At 53.4% G+C, this 21,106-nt stretch overlaps 2 protein-coding genes and 1 long non-coding RNA gene across 3 annotated transcripts; 1 reads left to right on the forward strand and 2 right to left on the reverse strand.

Annotated features, from left to right (window-relative positions):
* Positions 1-4,250, forward strand: LOC134507631 (uncharacterized). Its single transcript, XR_010068932.1, has 3 exons — positions 1-57; positions 197-250; positions 4,160-4,250. It is a non-coding gene; the product is annotated as an uncharacterized LOC134507631 (long non-coding RNA).
* Positions 4,251-9,955: 5,705 nt separating this feature from the next.
* Positions 9,956-11,016, reverse strand: LOC134527021 (olfactory receptor 14A16-like). The gene has a single exon (XM_063359368.1). It carries the CDS (start codon positions 10,889-10,891, stop codon positions 9,956-9,958), a length of 936 nt encoding a protein of 311 aa, XP_063215438.1. The 5' UTR covers positions 10,892-11,016.
* An 8,520-nt stretch (positions 11,017-19,536) lies between these two features.
* LOC134507634 (olfactory receptor 14J1-like) lies at positions 19,537-20,457 on the reverse strand. Its single transcript, XM_063318428.1, has one exon. The coding sequence runs from the start codon at positions 20,455-20,457 to the stop codon at positions 19,537-19,539; it is 921 nt and encodes a 306-aa protein (XP_063174498.1).
* Between the last annotated feature and the right edge of the window lie 649 nt (positions 20,458-21,106).

Below are 21,106 nucleotides of genomic sequence, written 5' to 3' on the forward strand. Positions count from 1 at the left end.
CGCCGCGGCAAGAGATTTGACCGGCAGCGGCCGCCCCGGGAGGCGGCTGCCGAGCCGGTGAGTGTAGCCTCCGGGCCCCGCTGCCCCGCAGCCCGTTAGCGGCGCAGGCTGGCTGGCCCCTCGCGGGTCTGCTGGCGGCAGGGCTCCGGGGGGGCTGGGCACCTTTCGCCAGGTGAAACACGTGTTTTTCTTTTAGGCAAGAAAACATGTCCTCACACTGAGCTTTCAAGGTCTCTTTTTCCAGTTCTAGGTGGGTTTGCTGATTATTGCGATGTTCTTCAGTGGCTCGACTCATGGGTGTGTGGGCACCTACGTGATGTACTTTCACCGCTACTTTCCCCAGCGGGTCAGCAATATCTTGCCATACTTGAGCAGCCCAGAGGGGTTTACCTCTGGGTTTGCCTGTGCTGCCAGTTGCTCTGCTTCCAGTGCCTCTGGCCTTCTTGTGGGGCTGCCAACACTGGTGGGGCCACTCTCCACCCCTCCCGGCGCCCCGAGCGTGCCTGGGGGAGGAACTGCCGCTCTGCTCAGCGGCACAAGGCCCCACTGGGCCTTCCATGGGGCCCTGCGAGGCCCGGGAGAGGCCCTGGGGCTCTTGGCGGGGACTACTTGGCCCAGCTCATGCTCCTGAGAGGGCTGGAGAAGCCCTGGGGTTGCCTGGAGGGCAGCAGGGCCCTGCCCGTGCCCCAGACAAGCCCGGCTGCTGCGTCCGGGTATGGAATTGGCCATGTCCACCAGCTATCCCCAGGGTGTTCAGCCTCCTGAGCTGGGAGATAAGGATGGAGAGCAGAACAACCCACCCATAATCCAGGAGGAAGTAGTCAATGGTCTGCTTCTGCACCTAGACGTACATAAGTCTATGGGGCCAGATGGGATTCACCCAAGAGTACTCAGGGAGCTGGCGGGAGAGCTCACCAAGCCTCTCTCCATCATTTATCAACAATCCTGGTCAACAGAGGAGGTGCCAGATGACTGGAGGGTGGCTAATGTTATGCCCATCTGCAAGAAGGGTCGGAAGGAGGATCCGGGGAACTACAGGCCTGTCAGCCTGACCTCGGTACCAGGAAAGATCATGGAGAGGATCATCATGAGTGAGCTCTCACGGCAAGTGCAGGGCAGCCAAGGGATCGGGGCCAGCCAGCAGGGGTTTAGGAAGGGGAGGTCCTGCTTAACCAACCTGATCTCTTTCTATGACCACGTCACCCGCCTTCTGGATGCGGGGAAGGCTGTGGATGTTGTCTACCTGGACTTTGGTAAGGCCTTTGACACCGTCCCCCACAGCATTCTCCTGGAGAAGCTGGCGAATCCTGGCATAGACAAGTGTACTCTTCGCTGGGTTAAAAACTGGCTGGATGGCCGTGCCCAGAGAGTTGGGATTAATGGGGTGAAATCCTCTTGGCGGCCGGTCACCAGTGGTGTCCCTCAGGGCTCAGTTTTGGGGCCAGTTTTGTTTAATATCTTTATCGATGATGTGGATGAGGGGATTGAGTGCACCCTCAGTAAGTTTGCAGACGACATCAAACTGGGTGGGAGTGTTGATCTGCTTGAGGGTAGGAAGGCTCTCCAGAGGGACCTGGACAGGCTGGATCGATGGGCCAAGGCCAACTGTATGAGGTTTAATAAGGCCAAGTGCCGGGTCCTGCATTTTGGTCACAACAACCCACAGCAACGCTACAGGCTTGGGGCAGAGTGGCTGGAAAGCTGCCCGGCAGAAAAGGACCTGCGGGTGCCGGTGGACGGCCAGCTTCACATGAGCCAGCAGTGTGCCCAGGTGGCCAAGAGGGCCAACAGCATTCTGGCTTGTATCAGGAATAGCGTGGCCAGCAGGAGCAGGGAAGTGATGGTGCCTCTCTACTGGGCACTGGTGAGGCCTCACCTCGAGTGCTGTGCTCAGTTCTGGGCCCCTCTGTACAAGAGGGACATTGAGGTGCTGGAGCGTGTCCAGAGGAGAGTGACCAGGCTGGTGAGGGGTCTGGAGACCAGGGCATGTGAGGAGAGGCTGAGGGAGCTGGGCATGTTTAGCTTGGAGAAGAGGAGGCTGAGGGGAGACCTCATTGCCCTCTACAACTCCCTGAAAGGAGGGTGGAGAGAGGTGGGGGTTGGCCTCTTCTCCCAGGGGAATAATGACAGGAGCAGAGGAAATGGTCTGAAGCTGCGGCAGGGGAGGTTTAGGTTAGATATTAGGAAGAATGACTTTACTGAAAGAGTGGTCAGACACTGGAACAGCCTGCCCAGGGAGGGGGTCGAGTCACCATCCCTAGAGCTATTTAAGAAACGTCTAGATGTGGCACTTCAGGGCATGCGCTAGTGGCAGAGATTGTAGGTTGTTTGGTTGGACTCGATGATCTTAAGGGTCCTTTCCAACCATGACGATTCTATGATTCTGTGGTTTCAGCAGACCTGCTGATCTGTTAGTCTCAGTCTCTTGTCCAAACTTAACATCTGCTTTTCCATTTCTCTCCCCTCCCCAACACTCACCAGCAGTAGGAAACTCAAAGCACAAACTCAGGAAAGATCTTTGCCTTTATAGGAATTTCTGCATTAACAACAGTCACGAAAACTCCCCTCAGAAATGTCCTGGGCGTGATGTGGAATTGTGAATAGCCATGACCCATGCAGCACCCTCAACAGCAGAAGGACTCTGCCCTGCCCGGGGTCACTCCTTCCACCCACACCTTCTCGCTGCAGCGCTGTGAGGAGCTCCTTGGGCAGGCTGAGAGCTGACCCTGGCAGGTGGCAGAGTCCCTGCCCCGGCACACAGAGCCCTGGGCTGCAGGGACCCTGCTCTCAAGGACAGCCCTGGGCACCCCTGCACGCACACCCACCTTCACAGTCCTGCAGCCGTCCCTTGAATAAGGTGTCTGTGATGCCGTGTCCCTCTGAGGGTGTAGCGGGGCAGCCCTGCTCTGGAGTACATCCTTCCTCTCACTAAGGAAACTCTTCGAGTCATCCTGCCAGATTCTAGATTCTTTCTGCCTCAGGGTGGGATGTGCCACCTCCAGGAGACTCTTGCAGGATACTCATCTGCATTGCCCTGCTGCCGGGTACTTGCTGTGTCGGGGCGTGAAGATCTCTCCCTCAGTGAACTCCCAGTGTCCTCCCGCTACTCTCAATCCCTTCATCCCCCAGCCTGTATTGATACCAGGGCTTGCCACCACCCAGGTGCTGGACCTTGCACTTGGCCTTTTTGAAGCTCATAAGGTTCACATGGGCCCACTTCTTGAGCTTATCCGGGTCCCTCTGGATGGCGTCCAATCCCTCAGATGTGTCAACTGCACCCCTCAACTTGGTGTTGCCTGCAAACTTGCTGAGGGTGCACTCGATCCTTCTCTCTGTGTCGTTGATGAAGATACTAGAATCAAAGAATCATAGAATTGCCTGGGTTGGAAGGGACCTTTCAGATCACCAAGTCCATCCACCAGCCTAACGCTGACAAAACCCATCACTAAACCATATCTCTAAGCACTACGTCTGCCCGTCTTTTAAATACCTCCAGGGATGGTGCCTCAACCACTTCCCTGGGCAGCCTGTTCCAATGCTTGATAACCCTTTCAGTGTAAAAAAGTTTCCTAATATCCAGTCTAACCCCCTGGCGCAACTTGAGGCTGTTTCCTCTTGTCCTGTCTCCTGTTACGTGGGAGAAGAGATCCAATGGCTCTTCAATGGCTCCCTTTCTTCAATGACTGATGGCTGAGGAGGACCCTGTCTGTTATCCGGAATCCTGTTCCCATCCATTGCTGAGTCCAAACTGAAACTTCCCCAGAGCCTGCTGGTGACATCTTCCTGGGAACTTGATACATTTTTTATCTGTTGTATCAATATCATTATTTCCTTTTTATTTTATTATTATATTTTATTGAAGTAGGGGAGTTCTTTCTAAACTCATAAATCTCTCTATCTGTCTCCTTCCTCTCCTTGGAATGAGAGGTGGGGGAGAGCATCTGTCATCTTGTCATTGGCCAATCTGGCATAAACCAAGACACATGGGCACTGCTGGTTTCCCTCTCTGGAAAGTGCCAGAGGCTGGATCCCCTTCTCAGGACAGTCTCCTTGCAGGAAGCCACAGGCACCGGGGCAGCTCACCGGGTTCTTACTGGCACTTCACTGGCATCTGTTTTGATATAGTTGGTGCTTTTCTGTGACTGCTTTTTCTTCACAGGTGATCATAAAAAGACAACTATTCCCAAAGAGATGGTCAACAATGCCCCATTATGGCCAGGAAAGAGCTCTGGAGGAAGGAAGGAAGGAAGGAAGGAAGGAAGGAAGGAAGGAAGGAAGGAAGGAAGGAAGGAAGGAAGGAAGGAAGGAAGGAAGGAAGGAAGGAAGGAAGGAAGGAAGGAAGGAAGGGAGGGAGGGAGGGAGGGAGGGAGGGAGGGAGGGAGGGAGGAAGGGAGGAAGGGAGGAAGGGAGGAAGGGAGGAAGGAAGGAAGGAAGGAAGGAAGGAAGGAAGATTATAAAAAGCACCTGGACGATGTAAAATGCTCACGGCATCTTCAGCAGAGTAAGCGGTCCTGAGCAGCAGTAATTGTCTGTGTGTAGGTCTGGGACAGAGGGTCTGGGGATGTCAGTGATAAACAAGGGGATGGCTGATGGCTTTCATGAATCCTGAAAACCATGTCTGCAACCAGCAATGGAAAACAGTTAATGTCTGTGGGCGGAAGCTGAGGAAGAGGATCATCCTGAGAAGATGTCAGGAAGGAAGGTCCCCTCCTGTGCAAACCAGGGATGAGAGGGACATTTCCACCTCGTGTGCAGGCCTCAGCCTAGGAGATGGGGAATGCCCACGGCTTGGCGTAGCTGTGCTCAGTCGTGCCCTATGAGCTGACCTTGCCCTTTTCTTCCTCCACTCCCTACACATGGATGGACCTCAGGAAACATCCATGAGCCTGGAGGATGCACAAACCTCCTGGGCCAAGGTCCCATCACTGCAGGGGGAAAGAAGCGGATTTCAAGACACATAAGCGTGCAGGAAGAGAGTGTCGTGTGTGTGACAGCGTGTGTGACAAAGACAGGAAGAGGGCATGAAATAGCAGGGAGTGGGAGAGTGCCATGCTGAAGTGAAATAGGTGAAGTTTTCATTTTGAGGCAGCAGAAAAAGGAGTACGTTGTGTTCAGTGCTGGGATATGGATCTAAATAGAGGATTCAAGCAAGTTTATGGGCTGTGACATCTTTGGTGATTGAGGAGCAGTAGCAGGGCTTTGGAAGAAGCTGCAGAGGTTATGAGGAACTGGATTTGGGCTGGGATTGCCCAAATCCATGTCTATTCAACCATGGCTAACATATCTTCGATTGAGGTCCCCAAGAGGACACCGGGTCACTACAGCTCCAGGGCTTTCTTGCCTCTTCACCCACCCACTCACTGCCTAGAGCCTAGGAGGACTCCTACCGCTGTCCTGCACTCGGCATCGCACACCCCCACGCCTCCCTGCCCCCAGGAGCAGCCCTGAGCATCCCATAAAGGAAAGGATCCCCATTGCTGGGGGATGGCCATCAGCGCTTGAACATCCTGCTTGATGGAACACATCAGGGGCTTTCACAAGAACCTCCAGATTTGATTTTCAACCTGTAACCAATGCCCCTGACTTCCTGCGTCACCAGCCACAGGTTCCCTTCCCAGCGAGGTTCCCTTTCCTGGTCATTCCCTCCATGGTCTCTCTCCACTGATTAGCCTCGCTGGGGCCCAGTAGCACCCTCAGAAACTTGGAGATTTGCTGCTGACTTCTACTTCTCCAGAGGCTTGGGCTTTCAGGATCTGCAGTTCAGGAACTTGGCACCAGAGGGCTCATTAACATGTAAAACTCACTAACAAACCAAATCTGTCGGTATGTTTTTATTAATTTCTTAGTTCTTATCTGGTTCATTAGAGAGACTTCAGAAGTGAAAATATTTCAGTAATAGAAAACAATAAGAAAGGTTTTTCCTTTTGCTTCAATTTTCTTCATTCTCTTCATTGCTCTCCAGTTTCCCCATCCCCTTACTCCTCACTCAGTCACATCCCTCTAAACTCCCCAGGTGCTGCTTTGAGCTTCAGGCAGTTGGAAGAATGCCCTGGTCTTTCAGCAGGCTGATAATCTCTTCAGCCAAATCCTTCCATGTGTTTATATCTGTCATATCCCATCCATCTCTCTCCCATACTTGGAGTGAGGTTATCCCTTTGGATGGTGACCCTCGCTGGAGGAGGTTCACCAGGTTGAAGAAGCCCATGTCTCTCACCGTCCCCACACAGGGCACATGGTTTAGGCCCCAATCCTCAAAAACACACACAACCCTGGCACGGGCTGCCCTGAGAGGCTGTGGAGTGTCCTGTCGTGGAGATACTAAAAACCAGCCTGGACATCTTCTTAAGGGACCTGCTCTGGCTGACTCCCTCTAGGGCAGCAGGAATGAACTAGACGATCTCCAAAGATCCCTTTCAATCTGCATGATTCTGTGAGGATATGGCAGTCCAGCAACATCTAGGGTAGATGCTTGTGAGGTCCCTTCTGCCTGAGAACCCAACAGGCCAGCAGCAGGCCAAGGCCTGGCGTGTTGATTGTGAGGTCACCGCTGCTATAACGGCAGGAACCTGGTGGCAGGCCAACCCCAGGCTCAAGGCTGGGTTCGGTGCCTACGAGGTCATTTCTCCATGAGTATCTGACAGGCCAGCAGCAGGCACGGGGTGTGGATGTTGGTTATGAGGTCAGTGCTGCCACAATCTCTGATGGGCCAGAAGCAGGCAGATATTGATTTGGAGGTCACTTCTGCCTGAGTCCTTGATAGCCCCGCAGCAGGCAAATGGCCTGAATGGCAGTTGTGAGGCTGCTGCTGCCTGAGGACCTGAGGGACCATGAGCAAGCTCGTGGGTGTTTGAAGCCCTGTGTTCCAGAGCACCCCTTAGGCCAGCAGGTTGAAGACCAGGCTTGGTTCTTGTGAGGCCCCAAGTATGGGACATGCCAGCAGCATGCGTATGAATGCAACACACAGTATGGGACACGCCAGCAGGTATGGAACACACCAGCAGCTAGAGGTTGCTTGTGGGATCGCTGCTGCTTGGGCACATGATTATCCAGCAGCAGGCTCATGACTGGGGTCTGTGTTTGTGAAGTCATTTCCTTCTGAATACCTTTGTAGGCCAAAATGAGGCTTGTGGCTGTGTTTGGAGCCTGTGTGGTCTCTTCGTCTTGGAAACTTTCTGGACTCTAACATAGGTGGTGGGACATCCACACTAATGGTCCCAAGGCTTCTTCCAGCTTTTACTTTCTGAGCAGTGAAATGTCTTGGGATTTCTCTTCCATGGGTTGAGGTTTCTGGGCTCACTGGTAGGGCGTCCAACAAAGCTAAGATGCCTGGGCATGAAGAGTGAAATATTTATTAATATACAAACAGTGATTTAACAAAATTAGTAGTGAACGCGACAGTGTTTTATGGGATGTGATGACAAGGTACACGTGATTCTTTATTGCATAGAGGACAGGGTCGGACAAGCTGTCAGGGAGACCCTCCCGTTGAGTCATGAGGCTCAACTTGCTTTCTAAACTCCTTCTCGGAGAGGAGTCTGCCTGAGGCTGGATCCAATGCTAGTCCCAGCCTTGCTTAACGGTTTATGTCTAAAGGATTATATATGTGCAATCAATCCTTTCTATCACTTAGCTAAGATTTCACAGTTTAACGTTCTATTAATCACCTACCGAGAATCTGTTGTGGCAAGGAATCTCTCGACGTCTAGGAGCAGAACCTTAAGCGAGCATCCCTGCTCAAGGGGAGATCGTGGAGTGCAGCCCACTGCCGTGCAGGAGAGCTCCAAGCACTCTTGGGCTGTCCACTATTTATAGAGTAAGAGAATTGACCTACAGTCATATTCGCATGGGAACAAAATATCTAGGCCCCCACGGTGGCCGTGTCACAGAGGCTGAGCCGTGTGCTGGTAGCCAGGGAAGCACAGCAGCAGCACCGGGGGATGTGGGGCCACCACTCTTCCCTTATGGCTGCAGGGTGCGAGGTGTTGGGGTTGGCCCTGGGGGTTCCCAGGGGCTGCCCAGGCTGGGGGGGTCCTGCAGCCCCGCGGCCCCAGAGGGCAGCCCCTGGCAGAGAAGCAGCGCCGTGGCCGAGCGTGGCGGTGACTGGTGGAGGCGGGTTGGTGCTCGTCCACTAGATGCAGGAGACCCAGGGTTCTGCTCGGGGACGGATCACCGGCCATCACCTTCACTCCTTTCCCCAAAAGTGTTCCCAAGCTGCAGGGGTCGCGGCCAGTCTCTACCGTGGGGGTAGAAGCTTTCAGGATGGACAAAGGGCTGAAGCAGCTGGGGCGCTGCGGGGGGCGAGGGGGTTTTCACTGCCAAGCTGAAAAACCCTTCCAACCTGCACCCTGAGACCCTGCAACTTGCAGGTTTCAAAGCCAGGTGGTTGCAGGGTTCACAGAAACCTGCCACAGCTCATAAATGTCTCGAAACAAAACCTTGGTGGGTGACGGGATGGAGGAGCATTGCCTGGCACCAGAACAGCACTGTCCCCTCCCAAACGCCTGGTGCACAGGGACCGGTCCACGGATGGGAGGGAACCTGCCCTGGGACTCTTTTCCCATTCAAACTGAAACGTTTTGAATGCCGCCTCTGGATTTTTCTTCCTCCTTGTCAGGAATTGGATGCAGCTCCCCCAAAAGACAGCACTGGGATGGACAGTCTTGCTCAGAAGTGATACGGGAGCAGAGCAGATCCAGTCCGTGCAGGCAAGGACAGGGCAACGGCAGCACATGGGACATACAGGGTGGCATGTGTCACTGGAGATGATGGGTCCTGGCAGGGCAGCGGCACCTGGAGGAAGAGCACAGCCCCCCCTGCCAGCACCGAGCGAGGGGGCACAGCCTCACGTCCCCCCTCCCAGGCAGACAGAGCTAAGAAACAGCTCCAGCTGGAGCTGGCAGGACAAAAAGCCAAATGAAAATCTATCCGTGGGGTCGGAACCACAAAAGCCAGGAGAAATGGGTGCTCCCAGAGCAGCACTGGAAGGAGAGGGGGCTATACCCCTGCAGGGCCCCCGCGCTGCTGTTGGAGTTACAGGTTATAAATCCTCGAGTACGGGGGCTGACACACCTGTGCTGGGGAAGAGAGGTGGGAAACAGCCTCCTGGCCTCCCTCCCATCCTGATGCACCTTTACGGGGACCAGGAACTGAGCCAGGCATGGTGTCACCTTTCCTTGTGCAGCAAACTACCATGAGGAGGTGCCTCCTCCTGCTCCCCAGGACAGCATGACATTCCTTGGCCCTGAGGGTCCTCCGGCAGCTCCCACACCTCTCCAGCCTCCCTCTCCCACGCCTACCGGATCCACACTGACTTTCTGGGCATTGCAGAGTCCTTGTTTGTGCATACCTCAGTTTAGTGTTTTGCTTGTGGGGGACTTCACCTCTGTGGATGTTTCATCTCCTGTGTCTTCATTCACTCCCAGCTCAGGGCACGTGGTGAGTCCCCATCCTCTCCTCACACGTCCCAATTCATTTCCATAGAGTCTGCTGTGTGCCATAAGTCCTGACACATGTGAAGCAGCCTGAGGAGGTAATCGGGAGCTCATGCACCATCTCCACTACCACTGGAGACAAGAAGAGAGCCTTTCAAACCAGAACATTTGGTCCACGGAACCCAATAGTACAGTGAGCTTAACCCCAAACACAGGGAGAACACAGGGAGAACAGACTCTTTGAAAGACCAGTTCGTTGGACATTTTATTGGCAGCACCTTTGGAGGAAGCAGCTAGCATCCAGGCACTGCATCTGGGAGATGCCTTTTTCTTGAAGAGCTGCTATTAGACAGGTCACCTTTGACACAGTGTTGTGCAAGGGTCAGACACAACTGGAACAAACCTCAAGACAAGTGGTACAAGCCCAGAAAATTATACAGAAGCAGGATGACTGCAAGAGAAAAAAGCAGGCTTATTGCCTAAGAGAAAGTCTAGAAAACGTGCGGAGAAGGGGAGACAATTTATTAATGGTGAAATGACGTCCATTGAGCCAGTTTCCATAGGGCATCCTTGAGCTCCTGGTTCCTCATGCTGTAGATGAGGGGGTTCAGTACTGGAGGCACCAATGAGTACAGGACTGCCACCACCAGGTCTAGAGCTGGGGAGGAGATGGAGGGGGGCTTCAGGTAGGCAAACACGGCAGTGCTGACAAACAGGGAGATGACAGACAGATGAGGGAGGCACGTGGAAAAGGCTTTCTGCCGTCCCTGCTCAGAGGGGATCCTCAGCACGGCCCTGAAGATCTGCACATAGGACAGCACAATGAAAATAAAACATCCAAAGCCTAAACAGACACTAACCACAAGAAGCCCAGCTTCCCTGAGGGAGTCTGAGTGTGAGCAGGAGAGCTTGAGGATCTGGGGGATTTCACAGAAGAACTGGTCCAGGGCATTGCCCTGGCAGAGGGGCAGGGAAAATGTATTGGCCGTGTGCAGGAGAGCATAGAGAAAGCCACTGCCCCAGGCAGCTGCTGCCATGTGGACACAAGCTCTGCTGCCCAGGAGGGTCCCGTAGTGCAGGGGTTTGCAGATGGCAACGTAGCGGTCATAGGCCATAATGGTGAGAAGAAAATACTCAGCTGACATGAAAAAGAAAAAGAATAAGAGCTGGGCCACACATCCTGTGTAGGAGATGTCCCTGGTGTCCCAGAGGGAATTGGCCATGGATTTGGGGACAATGGTGGAGATGGAGCCCAGGTCAAGGAGGGAGAGGTTGAGGAGGAAGAAGTACATGGGGGTGTGGAGGTGGTGGTCACAAGCGATGGCCGTGATGATGAGGCCGTTGGCCAGGAGGGCAGCCAGGTAGGTGCCCAGGAAGAGCCCGAAGTGCAAGAGCTGCAGCTCCCGTGTGTCTGCGAATGCCAGGAGGAGGAACTCGGTGATGGAGCTGCTGTTGGACATTTTTGTCCTCTGGACATGGGGACCTGTTCAAGAAGGAGACCAAAGTCTATTCAGTTTCTCAGAAAAACTTCTGAAAGTTCCTCTCCCCTTTCAAGCAGACCTTTGGCAGGTCCCTTTCATGAGCTGTGGTTGGTGCTGGCTGAGGGTGCCACTGGGAGCAGGGGGCTCTGCAGGATTCAGTCCTGCCTACAGCAATTGGTCGATAGGAAGACCAGCCTCTTGAAAAGTTTCCTTGGAAATGCCCTGGCAGTGATCCCCCGGGGTGCAGGGACCGTCTGCGGAAGGACAGCCCTGGGCTCCTCTGGCTGCACACCCAGTTTGGTACCCCTGCAGTCATCCCAAAGACAAGGAAACCACCGTGCCCCGACCTGCTGAAGTGCAGCAGGGAAGCCCTGCTCCAGAGCACGTCCTCCTCCTCTGTGTGGGAATCTCTGAGAATCCTCCTGCCAGGTCCTGCAGGCTGCGGGATGAACCAGGTCTAGGATGTCCTCCAAAGAACACCAAACTCAGTGCCCTGCAGCCAGAGACTTACCATATAGAGGGCTGTGAAGATTCCTCCCGCAGTGAGAGCTCAGCTATCCCCCCGCTCCTAGAGTGCCTTTAACATCTCTGCCTTGCTCCTCTCCCCTTGGCACCTGCAGGCAGTGCCCTCAGCCCTGCTGCGCTTTGGGCAGAGCTGTCTCTCTGCAGTGCTGTGGAAGGAGTGCTGCCCGCTTGCCATGAGCTCCCTCTGTCCCAGGAGCCCAGCCCAGCTCAGCAGCAGAGGAGCAGCCCAAGGCAGCCCTTGCTCTGCCCACTTTGGCCTCCCTTCAGGTGTCCCTGGGGCTTCGGGAGAACCTGCTGGGAAACAGGCTGAAGTCAGCACTGAGGTTCCCTTCCTCAGCTGGGCAGAGACACTTCTTTCCAGCTGTGTCGTTTCTATTACCAGAGACAGAGTTAGGCATGAGAATAGCCTTTCCTTGTCTCACCATTAGACAGGACACCCAGACAGCTCTTTACCCCTGGTGAGTGCAGGGATGCAGCCGAATCATTTGAGGCATCTCATCCTGGGTTTGAAGTCCTGGGCTAGGAGAGGACTCCCTCTTGTTCCTTCCACAAACCCACAGGAGGTGGGATTCTTCTTGCCTCAGTTCAGGTGTGCACAAATACAGGCAGCTCCTTGTAGGGAGCTCCTTGTCTCAATGGGAGCTCCTTGTCTCAGCTCTCAGGCTACTTCATGGAGATTGAGGGTGTTGTTCAGGTGGAAACACCTGGTGACATTGGAGGTGACACCAGAGCTTGTCCAAGACATTTGCAGGTGACTGCAAGCTCTAATGCGGCAATGCTGAGAGACAAGGCAGCATCGGGGGGCACCATCCTGGAGCCTTGTGAGGAATTCCTTTGGCAGATGGAAATGACAGCAGGTGTTTACATTTAAGACAATTAAAACCTTTCCTTTTCCTTATATCTACAGCAGCCTACAGAGGTCATCAGCTGAGCAAATGGACCTAAGTCCCTCTCTTTCTCTTCTCCATCAGCTGTAGTTCCTAGCTCTCCACTGACTGTAATGGCAGTTGTTTCACGGACATCCCTACATGGCTTAACCCAATTCAGGAAGCTTCTCAATGGCCAAACACAGGCCTGTGGTGCTAAGTGAGATGCCAGCGCTCTCCAGCACAGGCCGGCAGGGACCGCACAGGACCTATGGGAAAGCCATTCGTGTTCAGAACAGATTTGCAGGCCGATTTGGTTCCTTTGTGCAAGCCTATGTGGCATCTCAGGCACGTTCAGTTTCCGTGGATCAGCGACTGAAACCCACCACTGCAGTGAGGCACGGTCTCACCCATCTCCATTCAGCTGATGCAGAGCAGGTCATGAACAGGAAGCCTATCACACTGGGGTCTCAAATGATTTGGCTGCTCCCAAACTCTCCCAGTTCTTCTTTCAACAATCCTTTCCTGAGGCCCTTGATGAGACAGTCGACACAGGTGAGTGATTTTCACAGTGTTCCTGGATCACAGCTTATCCACACGCAAGGACATTTTGAGCAGCACCTTGTCATCCTGGAGATCAGCTTCACCTCCAGCACAGGTCTTCAGCAACACTACAGACAACAAAGCCTGCTTCTTCCAGGGCTACAGAGCCCAGCCTGGCTTTTCTGGTGTTGTAGGGAGCAGCGTTTCCTCGTTTAGTGCCTTCACATTGCCGCCTGCCGTCGCATCCAGTATGTCTCTGGTCTCGAGCACAGCATTAGCAGGTGTGGGGTCTTGGGCACTTGGTACTGGGTTTGCCTGGGACAAGTCCAAGCTTGGCCCCAGTGCTCCAGCTCAGGTGCTGCAGACCAAATGTGCACCAGTGCCCTCAGCCTGGGGCACAGACAGGAGGAGCTGGAGTCCCATGTGCCATCCTAGAGTTTGTACGTTGGTGGAATAAGTGGCAAGGGGTGGTGGGACAGCTCACAGTGGTGCTGCCATGGTGCATAGGGGCTTTTCAGGAGAGACGGGCCAGGAAGATGAGGAGGGAGATGCCCTCCATGTGCAGGAGCTTGTTCTATGTGTGGAGCTCCTCTATGGGGTGCGCAGCAGGTTGTGTGAGCCCTTGTGAGTGAGGGTCAAAGGAGAGGCCTGTTAGTGTGACACCCTCGTGGGAGACAAAGCACCTGCAATCAGGGTAAGGAAGTGGAGAAAGGTTTGCTTAAGCAAGCCATGGAAGTCCTCAGATCCATGACCCCAAGTGCTATTGGAGACTTTAATGACACTCACTGGCAGGTGAGCATGGCAGGATGCATACTGTCCAGCTGGTGTTGGGCTCTCTTTGGACAACTTCTTTGCACAGGCGCAGACCAACAAAGGTGATGCTCACTCCAATCCAGTCCTTGCAAAAGAGGAAGCGCTGATCAGGGATGCGAAAACCAGTGTCAGCTTTGGCTGTAGGGACCATGAAATACTAGGAGAAGATTTTAGCCTCTTCAGGGGACTTTCAGTGGTAGGCCCATGGGCAGCAGTATTCAAAGGCAGCAGAGCTCAGTACAGTTGGTCTTTCAGAGAAGCATCTTCCAAGCATAAGAACTGTCGACATCCATAAGCCGGAAAACAACCAGACATTTCAGGAGAGCAGCTTGGCTAAGGAAGGAACGTGGATGCAAGGACTGAAGCAGGAATTTAGAAATAGGGATGGCTTTAGAGGAGCCAAAGCTTCCCTAGTGTTGGCCCTTGCAAGAGCTTCGAGGACATCAAGAGGATCTCTTAGTACTTCCAGACCAATGCAAGAAAAAAACCAAAGATTATGTGTGACCACTGCAGAATTTAGTAAGAACAGGTGTAGAGAAATATGAGATACTGTATCCCCCTTGCCTTAGTCTTCCCCAGCAAGGTCTCTCAGCCCTTTGCTCCTCAAGGCAGGAGTCTGGAAGAAAATAACCAGCAGTGAATGTGGATCAATTCATGTGTCACTTGAGCAAACATAGTCCTTACCAGCCTATGGGGCTGGAGGGGCAGGCTCCCAAGGACCTGAGCGAGCAGGACGGTGTCACCGTGAGGCCCTTCTCCATCATCTTTGAAAGGTCACGGAGTCTGAGGGAACTCCCTGATTACTGTAAGAACCCAAACATTGCATGCACCTTGCAAAAAGGCCCAAAGGATGAGCAGGGTGACAGAAGGCTGTGCGCCCCTGTGACACCCCTTTCTGGGTGTCTGAAAGAGAAGGTGATTTACCCTGGATTTACCCAAGGTAGCTTCTTCCTGGCCATCCTTTTTACGTTTTCTGAAGAAAGGAGAGGATTTCTGGGCAAGGAAGAGCAATGATTGTCTTCTACCTGGAAGTCAGCAAGGCTTTCAGCATCATCCCCCACAATGTTCAATGTCAGCACACTATGGGCTGCATGGATGGATAAATAGATGGGTAAAAACCAGCTGGACAGGAGGGCTGTCGTGGTTTGGGGCAGATTGGCCAATGGTGAGATGACAGATGCTCTCCCCCACCTCTCATTCCAAGGAGACACAGAAAAGAGATAAAAGATTTATGAGTTTAGAAAAAAATGGTTACTGTAATAAAAAAGTAATAGTTCATTAAAGTAGTTACATTAATGAAATATTATTAATAAAATATAAAGGAAATAATGAAATAGATACAATGTATACAAAACAGTTTCAGGCTCCCAGGGAGATGTCAATGGCAGGCACTGGGGAAGTCAAGGACTGGACTCAGCACCAGATAGGAACTGGATATCGGATATAGATTCAGGAACGCTCAGATCAGGATCAAAGGCAGACAAACAGGGTCCTCCTCAGGCATCAGTCACTGAACAAAGAGAGCCACTAAAGAAAAGAGCCGACCTTTTGATCCCTCAGCTTTTACACTGAGCATGGGAGATGGGATGGAACACTCAGGAGATGGGATGGAACCATGGTAATGCTGGCCTCCTTTGTGGTATCTCTGCAATAAAAGGGAGTTTCCTGATTGCCATGGGTGAAAATAGGCCTTTTCTTCCCAAACTGGAGTGCAGAACACACTCAGGGAACTGAAGGCTGAAAGGCCTTGATGATGTGCTTGGGTGCTGAACGGACTTGTGGGATGGATGAGGGCACCCCTCATGTCTCATCATGATGAGAAGTCATGACATGAGATGTCAAAACTGGCTCATAAGTCATGACTGACTCACCCCAGAATTCCCTCTCGATTGCCGGTACATCAACATTCAGGGACGGAGCACCAGCCACGTCCCTTGCCTTTGGGGATTCACAAAGTCCAAGCCTGATGGTGAAGTCGTCACTCACAGGAGCGATGGGTGGCCCCATTGAGGCCATCGTTCCTCTTCAGGAACAGCAGGGAAATCTCTGGATGACGAAGGATGCCAGGACATGCCCCAGAAAGAGAAGATCAGTGCTAATCCTGACACCTGAGTGCAAAGAAATAGTTGCACCTCAACAAAATAAATTACAAAAAATCCCAAACTAAACCCAGAGAACAGCATCCGCCACCAGCACCGTTTCAGTGGTAGTTCCAACCGCTGCAGAGCTGCAGCTGATGGCCCTGCTGTCCCTGTCGCAGGAATCCAACTGACAGCAGTTACCAAGGCCCTTTGGGAAGACTGCACTGGGTGTCACCTTCTCTGAAGAGGACCTGCTGCTTCCCTCTGGCTGCCATTAGCAGCAGAGCCCTCTGGATCTCCAGCCCACACTTTGCCACCTTGGACACAGGAGGGACCGGCTTTCAGCCGCTGCCTTAACAGCTGCCTTTGCTGTGCTTGTTTGCTGTCTCCCTTCCTACCACATCCGTCCAGATGGGCTTCTCATTCTCTATGGATTTGAAAGGCTCACACTAGACTGCCACCCACTACTTACCCACCCTAGGATATGGTAAAGAAATAACAATTAGCAAATAGGAACTCTACCCACAGTGCGTATCTGGCCAGCCTATAAAGCTGTATCAGCTCATCCTAAAGCTCCGAAGGTATAGACCAGACGATAATTTGATCCCATATCTACCTCCTGTATGATCTGTCCTGAAGGTCAAATCATCATTACCTTCAGAAGAAGATGGAAGGTAAGGAGAAATGGGCAGTAAACGATGAATGGTTGGGAAAAAGCAGCCAAGGAAGTGGCAAAGGAAGCAGCCGAGTTGTCCCAAGGCCAGCTCAGCCCAAGGAGCTTTGGCTGGCCCGCTCTTGAGGATGCCAAGCCCTGGCCAGGTGAGCTCACAAGCAGTGGGTGGGTGCCGCATTACTGCCGCTTTGTGACAGGGGCCACCCCCAGACCCCCGGGTCACACTGTGGCCCCTCAGCCACCACAGCCGGGGCACCTCCTGCAGCCACCAGCTGGCAGCTGTTGGGCTGCCCCAGGCACTGCTGGCCAAGGGCTGCTCATCTGCCCACAGAGCTCCCGCCTCTGCCTGGAGCCGCACCAGCCCCAGGAATAAAAACCTGCCCAGGGCTGTCAGCGAGCCCCTTCACAGCTTTGGCTGGCACAGTCGGGGGCTGAGGACTTCTTTTCCACTCTTCCCAGGTACAGGACTGCGTCTGTGAGACTCCTGCAGCAAAGCACCTGGTGTCTGACAGGTTCAGAACTTCTTGACTTCAAGGGTGGCAGAGCACTGGGACAGGCTGCCCAGAGAGGTGCTGTAGCCTCTGTATCTGGAGATATTCAAACCCCACCTGGACGCATTCCTGTGCAACCTGCTCTAGCTCAACCTGCTCTGGCAGGGGAGGTGGACTAGATGATTTCCAGATGTCCCTTACAACCCCTATCATTCCCTGATTCTGTGATTTTATCTACCCCAGAAGATCCAGCCACAGGCTGACTGAAGGAGTGCTACCAAAGAACCCCCTTGAGCAACTGCACTGGGTGCACCTCGGGTGGCTGCCAGGCCCCCACCCAGCTGCTCTCCCACCCTGCAGCTCCAAAAAACATTTGTGGGTGGCTTTTTAGCATCTGGTTTAACCCCACGACCTGCCTGGAGGGCAATGAGTGTTGCCTCTGCCCCAAGAAGGCAGCTGGTTGCTATTCCTGACCCCCTTGAGCTCACCAGTTGGGCCCCTGCACCGCCTGCGTCCTCCAGTTTTCCCCACTCTTGCTCGGGGCACTGAGTTCCTCCTGCTCAGCTCAGGGCAGGGAGTTTTCCTCCTGCTCCACTTGGGGAGGCTTTCTTCTTTATATCCTTCCCTTGGGGCATCCAGTGTGGCCTCAGCCTTGCTTGGGTGGCTTCTTTTCATCGTGTTCCCCTCAGGACAGCTGGTTTTTCCCCTCTCTTGCCTGGGGAGGCTCCTTTTGCCCCTGCCCTACACCAGGTGCCTGGATTTACTCCTGCCCTGCTCAAGGTGGCTCTTTGTGCCTCTGCTGAAATCGGGGTGACTCGCTTTGCTCCTGCCCCACTTGGGGCATTTAGTTTTTTCCCTCTCCAGCTCAGGGCATCTCCTTCTGCCCCTGCCCCCGCCCCGCTCACAGGGGCCATTAATGTCCCAGCCACAGCAGGACCACCGGGGCTCCAGCGCCATTTCATGAAGAAGCTCCAGCTTCATGATGAAGAGGGTGTTCCCAACCACAGTCACAGGGCAGGTCATGAGAGAGAAGAGGACGAGAATTTTTCTGAAGGTTGAGAACATCTCGTACTAAAGGCATTTGCTTCTCTGTTAGGTGCTTAAAAATATCGTGAAGGACGTTCAGAGAGGTGAAACATGGAGGGTGTGTGCCTCTCACTGCATTCCTACTCCCTAGACGTGCTCTGTGCTCTGTGAGAGGTGAGAAATGCCATCTTCTAGAGGGCAATGCCGCTCACGCCTGCAGAACCCTTTCGGACTGCACAGGGGAGATGCTCCACAGAGGTGCTTCTGTCACACCGTGTCATCAAAGGGACAGGCCATGAAGAGAGGGGAGGGTGAGGTAGCACACAGGTGTTCCTGGTGTCACACCCAGCACTGTCAGGGCTCTGGCAGGGCTGTTCAGAGACAGGAGTCCTTCCCTGGCACGGGCAGAGGCCCTGCAGCAGACTCCATGGTCTCCTGTTGCCACTCCCAGAGGCCGGCAGCACCTCAGCCCCGCGCTGTGTCTCCCTGCTCGGCACCTCTCTGAGATGCCCCACGGCGTGAGGAATGGACACAGGGACCTGGGGTCAAGGAAGCCCATCCCAGTGCTGCATTCAGGGGGTTTCCCAGGGGACGTTACTCTCCAAGCGAAGTGACTTCCAGACACTGTTTGTACCAAGGGACTTTATGGCATCACCAGGAATAGCTGATGAGTTTTGCGCTCACTCAGGTTAATCTCACAACATGCACTTTACGCTCATTGCTGTGGTTGTTACTAGCCAGGTGTGCTCCTAGCCGGGTGTGCGACCATTGCCCTGTGGCAGCTTCCCTGGGGTGTCCTGCACACACAGGACCTGACAAGAACCTGCTCTGCTGGTCCTTCGTGCCTTTCCCAGGAGCCCTGGCTGAGCGAGGGAGCTGCTGCTTGTCCCCCCCTGCACACTTTACACAATTAAGTTCTACGCTGGTGGTGCCATTTGTGGGGAACTTTCCTGGGCATGTTCTTGACAGCAACATTGGGAGACGACCTTCCAAAGGTGCTTTTGCCTGAAGGCCTTCAGGCACTGCCTGAGGACATTCCCTGCTGTGATGGAGGTGCTGTTAGGGAGGCCAGCTCTGTCAGAGAACTGACCCGTCCCTGCCCCTGCCTGTGCTCACAGCGCTGCCACACCACAGCAGTAGGAGAGAGCTGCCAGAGCAATCAGGCCTTCCAACAGCGCAAGGGATCAGAATGGAGAATGTGGAAATGGGAAGAGAGCAGCTCTGAGAAGACCAAGGCTGGTTCTCCCTCCTCTTCTTCCCTCTCCTCTGTCCTGTTCTTTCACCTCCACCTCTGCACACAGGCATGCCCTGCAGCTCCAGAGAGGCCTTCAAAGGAAGGAAGGTTCGTTCTTTCTTTTTTTAAATACACAGAGAGCGCGGGGCCTCATTTACAGAGACTGTGGGACTCACAAAATTTGGAAAGATGCATAATTAGAAGCAGCACAAATGACAATATTTCCTTGTAGACAACATTATACAAAGCAAACAAAAAAAATATACAAAGCATAACAAAACAACCAAAACCCAAACCCAAACCCAAACCCAACGTTACAATGAATTACATGATGAGAGATTTGCAGAAATGACAGTTTATTTCTTCTGAAAATCATCTGGTCATCAGTTTCCGCAATGCATCCTTGAGCTCCTGGTTCCTCATGCTGTAGATGAGGGGGTTCACGGCTGGAGGCACCACGGAGTACAGCACTGCCAGCACTAGGTCTAGAATGGGGGAGGAGATGGAGGGGGGCTTCAGGTAGGCAAATATTCCACTGATGACAAGCAGGGAGACCACGGCCAGGTGAGGGAGGCACGTGGAAAAGGCTTTGTGCCGTCCCTGCTCAGAGGGGATCCTCAGCACGGCCCTGAAGATCTGCACATAGGACAGCACGATGAATACAAAGCAAACAAAAGCAATCAAGGCACTAACGACTAGAAGTCCAACTTCCCTGAGGGAGTCTGAGCCTGAGCAGGAGAGCTTGAGGATCTGGGGGATTTCACAGAAGAACTGGTCCAGGGCATTGCCCTGGCAGAGGGGCAGGGAAAATGTATTGGCCGTTTGCAGCAGAGCATGGAGAAACCCACTGCCCCAGGCAGCTGCTGCCATGTGGACACAAGCTCTGCTGCCCAGGAGGGTCCCGTAGTGCAGGGGTTTGCAGATGGCAACGTAGCGGTCATAGGACATGACAGTGAGAAGATAAAACTCTGCTACAGCACATAAAAAGAAAAAAAAGACTTGTGCAACACATCCTGTGTAGGAAATGGCCCTGGTACCCAAGAGGGAATTGGCCATGGATTTGGGAAGAGTAGTAGAGATGGAGCCCAGGTCGAGGAGGGCGAGGTTGAGGAGGAAGAAGTACATGGGGGTGTGGAGGCGGTGGTCACAGGCGATGGCGGTGATGATGAGGCCGTTGCCCAGGAGGGCAGCCAGGTAGATGCCCAGGAAGAGCCCGAAGTGCAAGAGCTGCAGCTCCCGTGTGTCTGCGAATGCCAGGAGGAGGAACTGGGTGATGGAGCTGCTGTTGGACATCTGCTGTTTCTTGGCATGGGGGCTCTGTCCAAAGGAGGAAAAAAACGGGAAAAAATTAGGACAGACACCTTATAGCAAAGACAGTCTGCTTTTCAGAGATTGTGGTTTTAATTTTCTACTATCACATCTGGCGATTGTTGTATTGAGGGGTAGAAATCCTCATGTTTATGACTGAAAATGTGGAGTCTTGAGACGGGACAGGACACAAGGCTCCGTTCTCTGTGGTTTAGTGCAAAGCCAGGAGAGCTGCAGTGTCCATCAGTCTTTTTTCCGTCTGCCCTGTGCTTCTGCTTGTGCTGCCTTGAAGATGACTTCACACACAAATTCCTCTTAAAAAACAAACCCAAACAAATAACTGAACTCATGAGGGAACAGCGGAGCACTGTTTGAACGGACAAATATACAAATTCTTCTCTTTCCCAAACCAGAGTTAGAGCTGTGATGGAGAGAGCAGGACACAACCCCTCACAGAGACAATCAAAGGACTCTGCGAGGACAGTGCCCGACCCCCAGGGAAAGGCTCAGCCCTCCCTAGGATCCCACAGGAGAGCTCTGCCTTTCTGGGGGCAGCTGGCAAGCCCAGCAGGACAGGCAAAGCAGAGAGTCTGGGGTCCCGGAGACGAGGTGTTCTGAGGGGAGAGTCAGCTCA

Source organism: Chroicocephalus ridibundus, chromosome 25, assembly GCF_963924245.1.
Source record: "Chroicocephalus ridibundus chromosome 25, bChrRid1.1, whole genome shotgun sequence".
Taxonomy (NCBI): domain Eukaryota; kingdom Metazoa; phylum Chordata; class Aves; order Charadriiformes; family Laridae; genus Chroicocephalus; species Chroicocephalus ridibundus.

Coding starts and splice junctions, on each gene's coding strand:
- LOC134527021 (XM_063359368.1), bottom strand. CDS start 10,891: ATGTCCAACAGCAGCTCCATCACCGAGTTCCTCCTCCTGGCATTCGCA.
- LOC134507634 (XM_063318428.1), bottom strand. CDS start 20,457: ATGTCCAACAGCAGCTCCATCACCCAGTTCCTCCTCCTGGCATTCGCA.